The sequence below is a fragment of the Schistocerca nitens genome, chromosome 2 (genome assembly GCF_023898315.1).
Source record: "Schistocerca nitens isolate TAMUIC-IGC-003100 chromosome 2, iqSchNite1.1, whole genome shotgun sequence".
NCBI lineage: Eukaryota > Metazoa > Arthropoda > Insecta > Orthoptera > Acrididae > Schistocerca > Schistocerca nitens.
Window position 1 is genome coordinate 871929242 of NC_064615.1, and position 15029 is coordinate 871944270.

General features: G+C 38.3%; 1 protein-coding gene across 1 annotated transcript in view; it reads right to left on the minus strand.

Annotated features, from left to right (window-relative positions):
• LOC126235403 (putative ankyrin repeat protein RF_0381) overlaps positions 1-15029 on the minus strand; it is a 156878-nt gene that overhangs the window by 33098 nt on the left and 108751 nt on the right. Inside the window, exon 4 of the mRNA XM_049944124.1 lies at positions 13461-13684. Within this exon, the coding sequence (XP_049800081.1) occupies positions 13461-13684 (224 nt within the window). The remainder of the gene's footprint in view (positions 1-13460; positions 13685-15029) is intronic.

The window sequence follows — 15029 nt, forward strand, 5'->3', positions numbered from 1 at the left end:
ATATACCTGTTCACTAAAATTACAATGAATAAATAATAATATGCACTACAGCACCATGAAACACTGAAATATGTTCCCTGATTTGTATCTGCACACTTCATCAATGTAGAGCGCAAAACAGTAATACACGGTGTCTTTTAGAAGAGCTAGGGGATCGTCACGCTACGCTTATTATCAACTGCCTGTAGCCCTTGAGTAGTCACAAGGGTTACTTTTTTTTTTTTTTTTGTTATGTTGTCGCCCGTACCGGTTTTGCACAGATGTGTATTTTTTTAGCTTCCAGTTCCACTTTAAAGGTCAGTATTTCTCTATTGTTGTGTTTCTATTTCGATATGTAAGTTATTTATTTTTCAATGTTTAATGTCGATATCATTGAGTTTAAACAAAATATAATATGCTTCGCACTGCATTTCTATTTCTTACTCTTTTCACATTTTCTTTGATCTTTACAGTTGCAATTACTACTGCTAATATTTGGATGTTCGTACCAAATAAAAGAAGGAATGTTGGGATAACTTCAGACCCACCAACATTGTTTGATTGGTTTTACAAACTTCGTTATACAGATGAGGATCTCATCTTCTTTGATGATAGGTGGTTGATTTGTGCAAGGGGACCAAACAGCGGGGTCATTGGTCCTTCTTTGACGATTCTAAAGGTGAAGAAGACAACGTAGTGCTCAGTGACCACCATCCATCTTCTCAGCAGATGATGTCAGAGGATGAAGAAGATGATGTTTTAAGTGACGATGCAAATGAAAGGTACTTCTTGGATAAAGACAAGACACAAAATTGCTGAAACAGAAGCCCCCAACCAACACAGATACTCGGGCACCCAATAGTAGTCTATCTGCCTGGATCGCGAAATGTAGCCCGAGAAATCAAATCTGAACCTGGCCTGTTCGGCTTTTCTTCGATGATAATGTCATTAGAATAATAACCAATTCTAAAATATTTTCATTGAAACGGTCCGGCCACATTTTGGCGGGGATCGAGATGCCCATTGTACAGAGTCAGAGCATAGTTGAGTTTCTGAATCTTGTCGGCTAGTGGGCACAATGAGACCATCTAGGGAAAACAATCATCAAATTTGGGACAGTTCCAAATCATGTTACTTATCAGTGAGTGAACAAAGATCTCGTTTTCTCTTAATATCCTTACACTTTGGTTATGTAAGAGACAGAAACTTCAGAAAGGAAACTGACAAGTTAGCTCCCAAAAGAGAGTTGTTTCAAACAATAGTACATAATTTCCTGGAATATTTCTCACCAAGTGAATACCGTACTGTAGATGAACAAATGTTAACGTTTAGGGGTAACTGCCTTTTCGGCAGTTCATATCTAGCAAACTCGCTAAGTACAGGTTGAAAACCTATGGCGTAGTTGATGCTAAGACAGCATATAAAGTAAATTTAGAAATCTTTGATGGTTCGCAGTCTGATGGACCTTATAAACAAATCAATAGCCTAAATGAAGCAATAAGAATGGTGGAGCCAAATACAGGCACTAACAGAAATTTACCCGCCGATAACTAATTTTCGACACATCTTCGTACTGAAAGTCTCAAAGATAAGGGTCTCACGTATGTGGGAAAATTTCGCCGAAATAAACACGAAGTGCCTCTGGAGTTTCTTCCAGGTAAACAAATAATAGAAGTTATACTGTCCCAAGAAGAATAAAGCTGTCCTTGGAATTTCTACAGTGCACCAGGGCGATGTTATCGACGGTGACACCAGGGATTACAATTGTAGTGTTCTACAGTCTATTAAACCTAGCTGCAATAAATGCATTTTGCATTTATAAATTCAATAAAAATGAAGATAAAACACTGAAGAGAATAACTTTCCTAACTAATTTTACATGAAAACTTACAAAGCTCCAAATAGAAAGGAGGCGTGAGCCACCACCCTTTCTAAGGAGCGTCAGAAGACGTAGACTTCTACTGCTTGGAATGGAAGAGACTGTATACAGGGCGCAAGAGGAAAGAAAGGGGAAAACTGGAATATGTTGCAAGCGTGGTAGATCACGGCACATATCAGCCAGGAAGTAGCGTGTCGGGTGCGATAAGTGGAGCTGTCCTCATCATTTAAATGAAGTTTGTGTCAACTGTTTGGACAGTTCGGACTGAAATAATACATAAGTCAGAAAGTAATTTTGGAAATATTTGTTTAACTTATATTAGTGAGGCTCATACACAGGTATTGCAGTGTACGGCTCACAAACCACACTTAATCACTTTCACTGTAATAAAAGTTTACTTTTGTTTGTTGTCATATGTTATGTGTGGTTATCATAACTAATATAGTGCATTCAAGTGTAGAGTTGAGTAATTTATTGAATCCCATATCGTTACGAAAGCATATATCCTAATTTGTTTCATTATGTTAACAATGAACATATTTTAACAATGAACACAATAACACTGAAAACAATGACAGGTTTCAGCTGTCACCCACGCGACTAATAATGTAACGAAAACTACTGCAGGGTTAACAGCTGCACAATCCTCCTCCTCTTTCTCTAGCGGCAGCGAGAGGGGATGAACCTTGCAATGGGATGCGTGCGCAGCGTTAATCCCTGTTACTGGGAAGTTACAGGCCTGGATGTGGTTTTTAGGCGGTTTCCCACATCCCGCTGGGTGAATACCGGGCTGGTCCCCACGTTCCGCTTCAGTTACACGCGTCGCAAACATTTGAAACACGTCCGCACTACTTCACGATTTACACTAGACGCAGACAGTTGGGGTACACTGATTCCGTCCTGGGGGTTACGGGGTGGCGGCAGGAAGGACATCCGGCCAACCCTACAACTAACACTGTCATATCCGTTGTAACCACGCCGACCCTGCGATAGCTGCGGGATTATGGCGTAAGCGAAAGAAAGAAAGAAAGACTGGGAAGTTACAGGAGTGTAGCATATAGCTGACCAACCCCTGTGGTCACTGAAACTGGAGCCTGTCACACTGACAGCCATTAATTTCTTAAATGTCCGCGGATTAACATTGCTTTTTATAAGTATTCCGGCAACTGGAATTGTAGAAAAAATATACATAAAGAATGTCTAAATATTAAAAAAAAGTATCTTATCTGTAACTGAAGTCGGCGATTACTGCAGTTTCTTGCGCGCTTCACCCCTGGTTGTCAGCAAGAAAAGGTTTCATAAATGTTCCAAATTATGTGTAAAGTTTGTTGCAAGTCAGTAAGTGCTTACTTCTTCAGTTACTGGATAGGTTAGAGTAGCCACACATTATGCAACATGTATTAAACGTGCAAAACGAAGTTGACATTCGGCGCGGTGGCTGATGGAAGAGACTGCAAAGGCATTTCCCATTTACAGCCCCAAGCATCAGCCAGCGCGCCGAGTGTCAACTTTGTTTGCGTGTTTAATATATTATGCAACAAATTTTGTTGTATGGAGTAAGACAGTATAATCGTATCACGCAACATATATCAACCAAGAGAAGCGCTTTCAGAAATACGATGAAGTTCAACAGCTTTTTCAAAGAGAAAATATTTTTCCCTAATTCGCGTAATATTCTTCGAATCGATTAAGTACCTTGTACTACACACTTTACACTGAATAGTGCCTGCCTGAAGTCCTACAATCTTTGAAGAACCTATGACCAAAGTCAAGAATGGATACATGGTTCTCGAGCAGTTCTAGGCGCTACAGTCTGGAACCGCGCTACCGCTACGGTCCCAGGTTCGAATCCTGCCTCGGGCATGGATGTGTGTGATGTCCTTAGGTTAGCTAGGTTTAAGTAGTTCTAAGTTCTAGGGGACTGATGACCTCAGAAGTTAGTCCCACAGTGCTCAGAACCATTTTTTGATACATGGTTCCTCCATCACGACAATGCTCAGCTCACCGCGCCAAAACATGCATCAAGTATTTGTGGGGTAGAGGACAGAAACTTCTTGAGCATCCACCTTACAGTCCAGACTTTGCTTCTTGTGTCTTTGCACAGTTCTAGGTGTGAAAATGAAGCTCAAAGTAGTGCAGCTTTCAAATGATGAGTACCTCCCAAGGGCTTGGGACAACTAGTGTGCCTTACTCCCTACAGAAACTTGGGAGAGATGATTTAGGGATTGGTTTTGGAGGACGGAGAGGTGTATTCAATGTGGCGGAAACTATTTCGAAGAAATTAAAGAAATAAAGCTTTATTGCAAAACTTTCCTAGTTCCATTCATATATTTGAAAGTTCTGCGGTAGTTTTTCACACAACTCAGTGTTTACGACATCATATATTCTGAACTTTGTGTTGTACAATGATATATTTTTGTAAGTATTACATTCATTGGCGACGCAAATAAAAGTGGCCTGGTGAACAGAACTCCAGGATACAAAGAAACACAGCAGAGGAATGGAAATACAGTACTAACATGACTATAGCAGGTGTTGATAGTGACCACCATCCTTCTGTTGGTGCTTTTGGGGCCTGACCAGCAAGTTGCTGAAGGCAGATCAAGGTTGGACTGGCGGAATTGCTGCAATCTCATCCGAAATGTTCTGCTACAGTTCTTAAGACTACTATGTTTGTCACAATACACTTAAGACTAGTGGCCACCCAACATAAAATAATCACACGCTGACAGATCAGGTGACGTGGGTGGCCAGCTAGGGCTGCGACCACACTGACCTCTGTTAACAACTCTGTCAGGGGTGATTCAAGGTTTGCCTGGCAGTATGGGCAGTTGCTCCATGCTGTTGGAAGTAACTGCAGGTATTTCCTGGCACTTTTTGGAGTGTTTTCTTACTTATTCAAAATAGATTCTGTCTGACACCATTTCCAGACTAAGCATTGCATGGCACTCTTCACTGACACTTTCACACATTAAACTTCTAAGTGAACAACTGGCCACACCGTTTCCACGACTTTGTTGTCACGTAACTTTCCTCAATGGACACCCGCTGCTCCACTGTGAGTATCATCCCCTTTCCACAGCTCCACTCACACTGACACGGCCTACACTACACTCTGAACTGGTGTGAATCACGTGACAGGCATACCGATGGTGTGCATGTTACGGAGAGTGGTTATATGCATACATTCCTGTACAATGGTATCCAATTGTCTAGACTACTGTCATTTGCCACACCTTATATATGTGAACACTGCCTGCAAAATATGCTGCGAACAGTAGTAAAGAAGTAATAAATGAAAACGTCATGCCTGATGTGAAAAAACGTATTTAGCGATAAACTTTTTTCCTTTCATCATTATGTGGCGGCTGTCAGGGAGGAAAAGTTTCATAAAGGCTTGAAAATTTGTTGCGAGTCACTTAGTGCTCTCGTTCTTAAATACTGTGTAAATAAAATCTATGTATTTGCATGTCGTGCTCTACACTTCTCTTTCACCACACGCTTACCCCTGTGATACATCCCCTCAGTGATTTTTTCCAGACAGTGAGTGATATGTGTACCACATTTGGTTGAAATCAGGCAGGTTATTTCACAGGAGATGTGAAATGAACATACATACGTAATAGGTATGACTGTCTTGTTTTTTGTGATCCAGTTTTGATGAAATATATTGTGAACGGTGCACCTAATTACACTGAAGTTACCAGTGAAATCCCCACAAAATCCATGTAGTATTTCTGGAGATTAGCATGTTCAGAGAGACAGAAAAGAAAGTTTTAAAACAGAAAGGAATTACAGACATTGGCTGTGGATGGGCAATAATTTAAATCAATGGAGAAAGTTGAAAATTTGTGCCAGACTGGAATTTGGACCCGTATCTCCTGCTTACTAGGCAAATGCACTGACCACTGTGCCATCCAGGCCCAGCAGTCATCGTAGCAGCAGGGACTACCTTATCACAGTTCCCATCAGATCCAAATTCTGAACTTATCCACACACTACCAATTATCAGCATTTTACCAATTCCTGTAAGAATTCAAGCCAGATGTGCATCTGCACTGAGAGATCATTGGCTGTACTCACCTTAATTATATATACATGTGTGTGTGTGTGTGTGTGTGTGTGTGTGTGTGTTGTTTCAGAAAACATGCCCGTAGGAGCAGAGACCACATATAAAAAAAAGAAATATAAAAAAAATTGTACATCTTCTTTAAATCATGGTATCTTCTTTTGTGATTCAGTTTTGATGAACTAACTTCTATATGGTACCCTGACCTACGCTCAAGTTACCTCTCAAAACCCACGTGAATTCATCTAGCAGTTTTGGAGATTAGCGTGTCCAAAGACAAACAGACAGCCACAATGGGTTAATTGGTTACAGATTTATTATTAGTATTGATCGATAACACAATGTTTCACTCCAAGGTAACAGGAAATACTCAGAAGGACTTTAGTTTGAAATATGATGAGTGTTAATTAGCTATCACATCATCTTGGATCTTTCTGTGGCTGTAATCGGTTGCATGTACTTGCTTCCTATAGTTAGTGAAGTAACAGAATATCCTTAGTGGAATATAAATAATGGAAGTAGTAAAGGCCATTGTGGTCTGTAGACACATGGACAAAACACAGAAAACTGTAAGCTTTTAAACAAGTTCTTTTTCATTTTACGAGAAAACTGCCTTTTGCATGATACTGTTTAATAAAATATTTCTTACATTATGTTTTTATTTATACATTACCTTCAGTGGTCTTGCTATGCTAGTCCTGTAGCATTGTGGGAGAGAGTTTGTAGAATTTGGAAGAAATGTCCAGAAGCATCTGAAAAGTTGAGGATCAGCCAAATTGTCCATTATATTCATTGTGCCAGAAGTGCTAGTCCCACAACACCATGGAAGACTGTGGTGTCTGGAAGAAGTATGGAAAAGCTTGTTGAAGTTCCAGGCCACACTGTGATGTATGCCAGGTCACGCAATTGGTTTAACAATGCCCCTGTAATGTATTCTGATGTATTTCAAACTTGCAGAATTCTTGGTTGTTTTCCTGGATCACATTGTAACTTCTTCACAATATTTCAGAAAACAGTCTTGTTGCCATCTTCAGATGGTTCCTAATGACTGCTGCTCTGCTTGCTGATCACTACTCCTGAAAGATGCATTCAAGGTTCAGGTCTCAAACTAATACACCATTTTAACTAGTCACATGTAACGGACCTAGCATACATTCCATATAATGCACAGAAATTCTACCCCTGTTAATGCACTGTATCCAGAGCAGTAAAATAAACATCTTACTGTGAAATTTTTGACAACAGAAAGAAATCCATCTGAAGTTAGTGGCCTGTAGCTTTCATCTGACCTGGAGCAATACATGAACAAAATTAAGTTTACAAAGCAATGAAACTATTTTGTGCTCAAAATCAATAGTTTGTGAGGACACGATTGTTGCAATAAGATGGTGCAAATGATGGTACTAAATCAAACAGGCTTTCAGGCTGAAACTAAGAAATATTAAGGACTTCTTTTTGATCCTCACAGGATGAAAAATGTGTAGAAGTGCAGTAAGGACACACAGTAGATGACATACTTTAATTCTTTCCCAAAATATTCTTACAACATTATGAAATGAGTTTTCTTTTACAATGCATCAGAAAAAAATTACAATAGACGTTGAGTGATATAGTGACATTACAGGTAAAATTGTTCAGCATGTGTACCGACAGAAAAAGAAAGAGTCACTGAAGAACTCAAGACTATTTGAGCCAGCACTCTTTGATTGAGCCAGAACTGAACTGCAATTCAACAACACCTGCAGATGCAACCAATACCAATGAAGAAGCAGCAAAAACCGCATATGTTCCATAAGCTGGAACTGTTTGTGGGAAGATGGGGGAATTATGATTCCAAATGTATATAAATTTCCAATAAAACTAAAAAATATATGTTGTGTGAATTATATTCTAGGACTCTAAAACCTGGATGCATACCACATGAAATGTCATTGTGGTATGTCATGTATTGTACAGACTAAAAGAATAATTGAACAAAGAAGTAAAGAACACAAGCAGTACATCTGTCTAATGCAGCCAGCTAAATCAAATGTCACTGAACAATCCTCACCTGTGAGCATAAAATAAAATACAAAGTTATCAGTATTATGTTGCGCCCTGGGGGTGGTATATTAAAGGAATTAACTGCGATGAGAGTGACAGATAAATTAATCAACACTGACAGAGGCTTTAGCTTACATAATCCTCAGGATCTGGCTCTTCGTTTATTCAAATCATGTCAGAAAAGGTTTCAAAGCTCTCTCTCTCTCTCTCTCTCTCTCTCTCTCTCTCTCTCTCTCTCTCTCTAGTCATAGATAAACATCTATCTAGAGGATTTTAGTGAAGGGTTTCATCTTGTAGCATTTTCCTTAGTCAAACTTTGTTAAATTTTAGCACAGCTTTTCTGTTGGAAATGATGGACCCTGCTATCGTTTAATGGCCCCAGAAAGCAATTGCTGGCCCACTGCAAAGCATGTACTATCCAAAGTTTGGTTCGAGTCCAAACACCAAGCAGCAAAATCTGACCTCAACACATCACAAAGACAACTAGAGAAAGTCTTGATATGATAACTTGTTTTAAGCTCGAAAAGAAACTATGTTAGTTTGGATGGAGATACAAGGTTAGGATTCCAAGTACAGATGTCTTGGTGACGTCTGTTCAAGTTTCATTGTTACTTTTAGTTACATATTTTGTAACAGCTGTGACAGAGGAAGTCATGAAGCTTGTACATGTCATTGTCTTGAATACTTTTTATTTTTATAAGTCCTTAGATTTTCCTTTCCTCTAAACACCTAGTATCTGCTGTTTCCTGAGGATTAATGCAATGCTGATCCTGCATTATGGGTTGATGCTCCAGGCTAGCCACATGGTAGAATTTCCTTCACAAGGTACAGTGGTGTATCTAAACCTTTTACATACAAAACATGATGTTTGATATAAATGGTTGAGCTTTAAAGCATTTTCGTGCAGCTTTCTTGATCTCCAGTAATACAAGTCTATTGAAAATCAATATTGATTATATCACAGCATGTCATGCTACCCTTTGTCTTGATTTTGTGAAAAATTCAGAGATAACACTTTTGTTATCAAGTGTTTTTGTTCTTATTAATCTATCTGTGTGTTCTGCTGTAGCAGTGTCATTGAGAAAAGTGTCAATATAGCTTTTTTTTGTATTTCAGATTTTTTGTGAATATAGAAAAGCGTCATAACTGCCCTCCCTCCTTTTAATAACAGTAATCTAGTTATGTCAGGTAATGCCCCATTACAGTTTATGCATTTCTGTTTTAATGAAGCACACTCAAGCTCTCTTAGTAGAATGGATGTTGACTGGATTAATGACTAAACATTCCTTTCTTATCCAAGTTGTTGAGAAAATAAAGGTATTTTATCCCATCCTTATAATCCATGTGGTTAAAATAAGGATCGCATACTCCAAGATACAAGACACACCTTAAGATGGATGCTGAAGCGACCCCAGCATGCACAGTACAAGCGGACTGGTAGTAATGACCCGCCTGCAGCTAAGGAACCCTTGGTGCTTCAAATCCATACCAAGCCATTAATTAAGTTCTCTCAGGTGAGTGCCATTCTGAACAATCCAATAGATGCATATGGTTTTGTGGGAGTACCACAGGTAGGTTGAACACTGCAAATGATAAATTGTTGGAATATTTGTCCTGTTGACTAATTTTCCAAATGTTCCCACATCTAAAAAAATTTGTGGCAGGAAAACTTCTTAGTTCAGTGTGTAGGTTATGGAAGATGTAGTTAGATATTTTACAAATTTTCAACTCACATATCAAAGATGAAACATACTTACTAGAGAAGCAATGCATGGAATGGATTAAGAAAAGAGGGAACTTTGTGCAAAGAATAATGTTTTTCACTTAAAAACACAGCCCTCCACTGCCAGGCCTAGAACTCTATTCCTTGTCCATGTACATTACTTACTGTACTATTCAGACAATGTTGGTTAGCAATTTATGTACACATAACTATCAATTATAATCATTTACATGTCATAAATTACTTTGAATGTTACATAGTATTCAAACCATTCACGTGTATCCTCCACGATACTGCACTTTCCCCAATAAGAGTATCATTATTATTATTTCTTAAATACTCTCAACAAACACTCAATTACTTTGCTTATTTATTTACCTTGACTTCAAGTTTGATAGATCACAGCATGAAGAAGGACTTCAAGGTATGTGTAATGAATGAGAAAATATTTTAGTATGGATGTCATTTACTATAACTACTTCTAGAGTTTAATTTTTTAAACACACTAACCTATTCGAAATAAATTACTGCTCTGTTAAAGACACTAAGCCAATAGTAAGAGTGGAACGTGTAAACCAAAAGACAGTCCTAAGACTGAACAGGATCCAGAATGAGATTTTCACTCTGCAGCAGAGTGTGCGTTGATATGAAACTTCCTGGCAGATTTAAACTTTGTGCTGGACCGAGACACGAACTCGGGACCTTTGCCTTTCGTAGGCAGGTGCTCTACCAACTGAGCTACGCAAGCACGACTCACACCCCATTCTCACAGCTTTACTTCTGCCAGTACCTCGTCTCCTACCTTCCAAACTTTACAGAAGCTCTCCTGCTAATACAAAAACAATAATTGATCACAACCCTAAGTAGGTATGTAGGAACACAAATGGTATCTCCACCCAAATATGTTGATCATACAGTCATTTAAAACCTGTTGATAAGAAATCAATAACCGATGACATGCTAGATAGGTATATGAGAAACATAGATGATGTCTACAGCCAAACAAATAAGAGTTTATAAGGCACAACAGAAAGGGGCTTGTTGCACAACCTTATACAAACATGTTCAGTTTGTTGCTTGCTCTGAGATAAAAGGGTAGCTGTGCAGAGCCCAAGGCGTAAGCTTAACCTCGCTCACGTACTGTAGCTAACTAGAGAAATGGAAGCCATGTTTAAGAGATTAATGAAGATGAAAAATTTCTACAGCATTTTGACAGCAATTTTACGCTAGAAAAAGACAGGATGAGATAGGCAAAAACATCAGATAACACCTGTGATTGAAGTATCTGGCAGGCGGAGAGAGTTCTATGTCACTCAAAGAATAAGCAGTAAAGATGGAATGAAGAACAATGTCTATTGTAAAATCTTACCAAAAAATGTAAAACTTTTCTCAACATTTTTAAACAGAAAGCAGATCAAAACAATAGCAGAAATATTATTTAGTTCCTGACAGTTGTGTCTCAAATGATATATTGCTATGACTGCTCACCCGACTCATATACAATCTTGTCCTCCTTTTAACAGTGGCAGCAAACTCAATTACTTATAATACACAATGGCACTAGTATTGCAATCAGTGCAAGCACACATATGTAAACAGAAGAAATGGTAAACAATGTCTTTAAAAGTATCATTGACTGGTTTTCTATTAATGGTCACAACCTCGATTAAAAAAAAAAACACACACACAACATATTCAGTTCTGCACATCTAGCAGTACTATACCAGTGGTAAGTATAATATTTGGCGTGATAATAGAGTGGAAACTTCCAAATTCTTAGGCACCCGTATTGATGAGAATTTAAACTGGAAAAAGCACACTTTAGAATTCCTAAAAAAACTTGTTCACCACATTTCTGCTTAGAATCATTGCAAATTTTAGGGAGAGACAAATCAGTAAGTTGACTTATTTTGCATGCTTTCATACAATAATAATGTCATATGGAATAATGTTCTGGGGAAACACATCTTTAAGAAAGCAAGCTTTCATTGCTCAAAAATGTGCTGTAAGAATAATATGTGATGCCTACCCACCATCATCTTCTACTCATCTGTTTAACCTCTTAATAAACATATGTATTATTTACAATATGATGGTTCTTTTTTCAACTTATTTTTTTATTGCCAAAATGAAATATTCAGTGAAGCACAATAATGACAGTAACAAAGAAATTATTTTTTAGGTGCTTAACAATGGACATTTTCATCTCTAAATAGCCCCTGGTTTAACCTTTTTTTTTCTTCTTAAAATTACAGTAATTCTGGGCATCAAAGCACTAAAAGTGAACAGCAACACTAACCATTAAAAGTTAGAACCATTGTTTATATGTTTGTGACTGTGTGAAATACCTTGAAGCAAGGATCAATACACAAAGGTACACCACAGTCTTTACACATGTATCTTGATTCCCTCCATGCCTTCTTCCCTCTGGCATCATGCATACTACTGCACATCCTACACATTCTTGTTGGATTCTGCTTCTTCTCAGTCGGAGGAATCGTAGATGGAAAATGCCGTCCAACAAGTCAAGTTGGGGTTGATTTTGCTGATGGATGGCCCGCTGCTTTGGGTAAACATTCCTCACCCTGATGTTTGGCAATGAGCTGTTCAGCGAGAGCCACGTGAAAGTCAAAGGCAGTAAGCTTTCCTCCATGTTTTTATATAGCACAAAGGCATTCCATTCTGCTAATTCCAATAGATGAAAAAATATCCTCTTGTAAAACTTTTTACCCCTCTTGCATGGCAATCAATTGATTGCGATGTGCTGATCAACTTTATCCACACACCCCATTGTGTCATTATAGGCAAATACAGCCACTGGTTTCGGAATATATTTGTTTTTTACTTTCTGTGTTTGTATTTTTGCACTGTGGATAGTAGACAGCATGCAGACGTCTCTGTTATCTTTCCATTTCAGTGCAGTCAATTTACCTCACTGGAATGCTGCAACCTCCCCTTTCTTCAGTTTCTTGGTCCGGAAAGAAGGCGGCATTTCTTTTCTTTCAGGACGCATGGTGCCATACATATCTGTTCTTTTTGTTAGCAGAAGGTCAACAAGCTGGGGAGAACTATAATAATTATCTAGAGTCAAGCAGTATCCCATATTTAGCAAGGGTTGCATTAGTGTCATTACAATTTGTGACGACATTGGCAGATCCTTGTATTCTTCCTCAAACATAGTGCCCTTGCCAATGTAAATAATTATGGACAAAACATATCCAGTCTGTGACTCACACAACATGAATGCATTTATGCCAAACCTAGCTCTCTTGAGCGGCAAATACCGGATCCATCCCAGTCACTCTTTATATAACAGCAGGCTTTCATCTACGGTGACATCTCTTTCTGGAACACAGCTGTTTCTAAATTTAGCCGACATGTAGCTCACAATAGGCCAAACTTTATTCAGTTTGGGTTGTGGATGGCTTTCTGCGTTATAGGTTGCATTGTCTGAAAAATGTAAGTTCTTCTTCAAATTGACAAACCTCTTGAATGGTAGAACCTCTCTAAAAATTGGTGTGGCTAATGTAGCTCTTTTTGTCCAGTACATCTGATATGTGGGTTTTTTCACAATGCTTTGTAACAATATTACAGCAACAAATATGTACATTCGTCAATTGTTGTTGTCTTCCATGCATGGACGTTTGTTTGTGTTGCATATTTGTTGGTCTTGGTAACCACAATTTGCATGTATCCGTCATCAATGAACTGTCTAAAATAATGCAAGTCATCTTCAATACAGGGTTCACAATGAATTTGAGGTTTACCTGTAAAAGGAAAACGTGGTGGAGCAGGTGGCAGTGGCTTAGATGGATCTATCTCATACCACACTCTGGCGCTCGCAATGTCACACTCAGAAGAAACTGATTCATCACTTCCTTCTTCCAAACTCTCTTCATAGCTATCTTCAGAACTCTCAGACCCACTAAATTCAATATCAAACTCATCTTCACTTTCCATTTTCATAAAACGTGAGAAAATACCAGGCAAACTGCAAGAACAGATTGTAGAGTGACCGCTAGTACAACTGCCTGATTCAGAGACATCTCTTGCCAGAAATATACACTTCAGAGTAACACACCACAGTGACATTTACCGAAAATATCAAGGAACTGCCAAAACACGAGATAGAACGAGTAAATTCAGCCTTTTAAAACGTGTGCCAGTCAGAAATGATAAGCCCGAGTATACTCAACATTTTATTATATCGTCAGAATTAAAAAAACAAGTATACTCGGGATTTTATGTTAAGCGGTTAAGGAGTTGAGCATACTGACTACTGCTTCACAGTATATTTATTATTATGAAGTTTATCATCATGAAGTTTTTTGTAAATAATCCACTGCAATTCAAAAGGAACAGTGATGTTCATAATTACAATACTAGAAGGAAAATTGACATTCATTATTTGACTTTAAGGCTGTCTCTAGCACAGAAAGGGGTGCACAATGGTCGAACTAAAATTTTTGATCACTTACCCAGTGATATAGAATGTCAAACAGACAACAAAGCAAAATGTGAAAACAAACTGAAAAGTTTTTCCTTGATAGCTGCTTCTATCCCAGAAAAGAATTTCTATTATTGTTATGTATAAAAGGTGGCAGATAGAAGTTATTAACTCACATCTTTATGATTTATCATGCAAAAAGATCCACGGAACATGAGACTACTTAATTAATTTATTAACTCAAAGGCTAATGCAGTGGTTTACTCTAGCTGGTACTGCATCACCACGAATTGGCTTCTTGTAAATGTAACACACCTTGAGCAGTATGGGAACCATTGGATGGCACTGTCTGTGGAATATAGTATTGCAGAGCTCATCAAAAGTGAGGAGTTAACACCTGCACATTTTCATTCACTCATTGACTGAGTGAATGAATATGACTGATGCAATGCCTTTTACTAAATTAGAGCGTAGCATGGTGGTCATCTGAATGCTTTGGATAAGAGGCTATTTGCATGACTAATTGCCAGAATCAAAAAACCTGACAAAACAGACTTCATCCTGCATAAGAAATTTCCACTGTTGTAACTGTAAGATAAATGAAATTTTCTAGTAGATTAAAACTATGTGCAAGACTGAGACTCAATCCTAGGATGTTTGACTTTCACTGGCAAGTGCTCTACCAACTGAGCCATTCAAGCACAAGACATGACCCAGTCTCACAGCTTTACTTCTGCCAGTACCTCATCTTCTAGCTTCCAAACATATATTTTATCTACCAGGAAGTTTTTTTATCAGAGCACACTCTGCTGCAGAATGAAAAGGAAAAATTCATTTTGTATAACATAAACGCATCAGAAAGACAGAGCTGCAGAGTATATATGGGTTT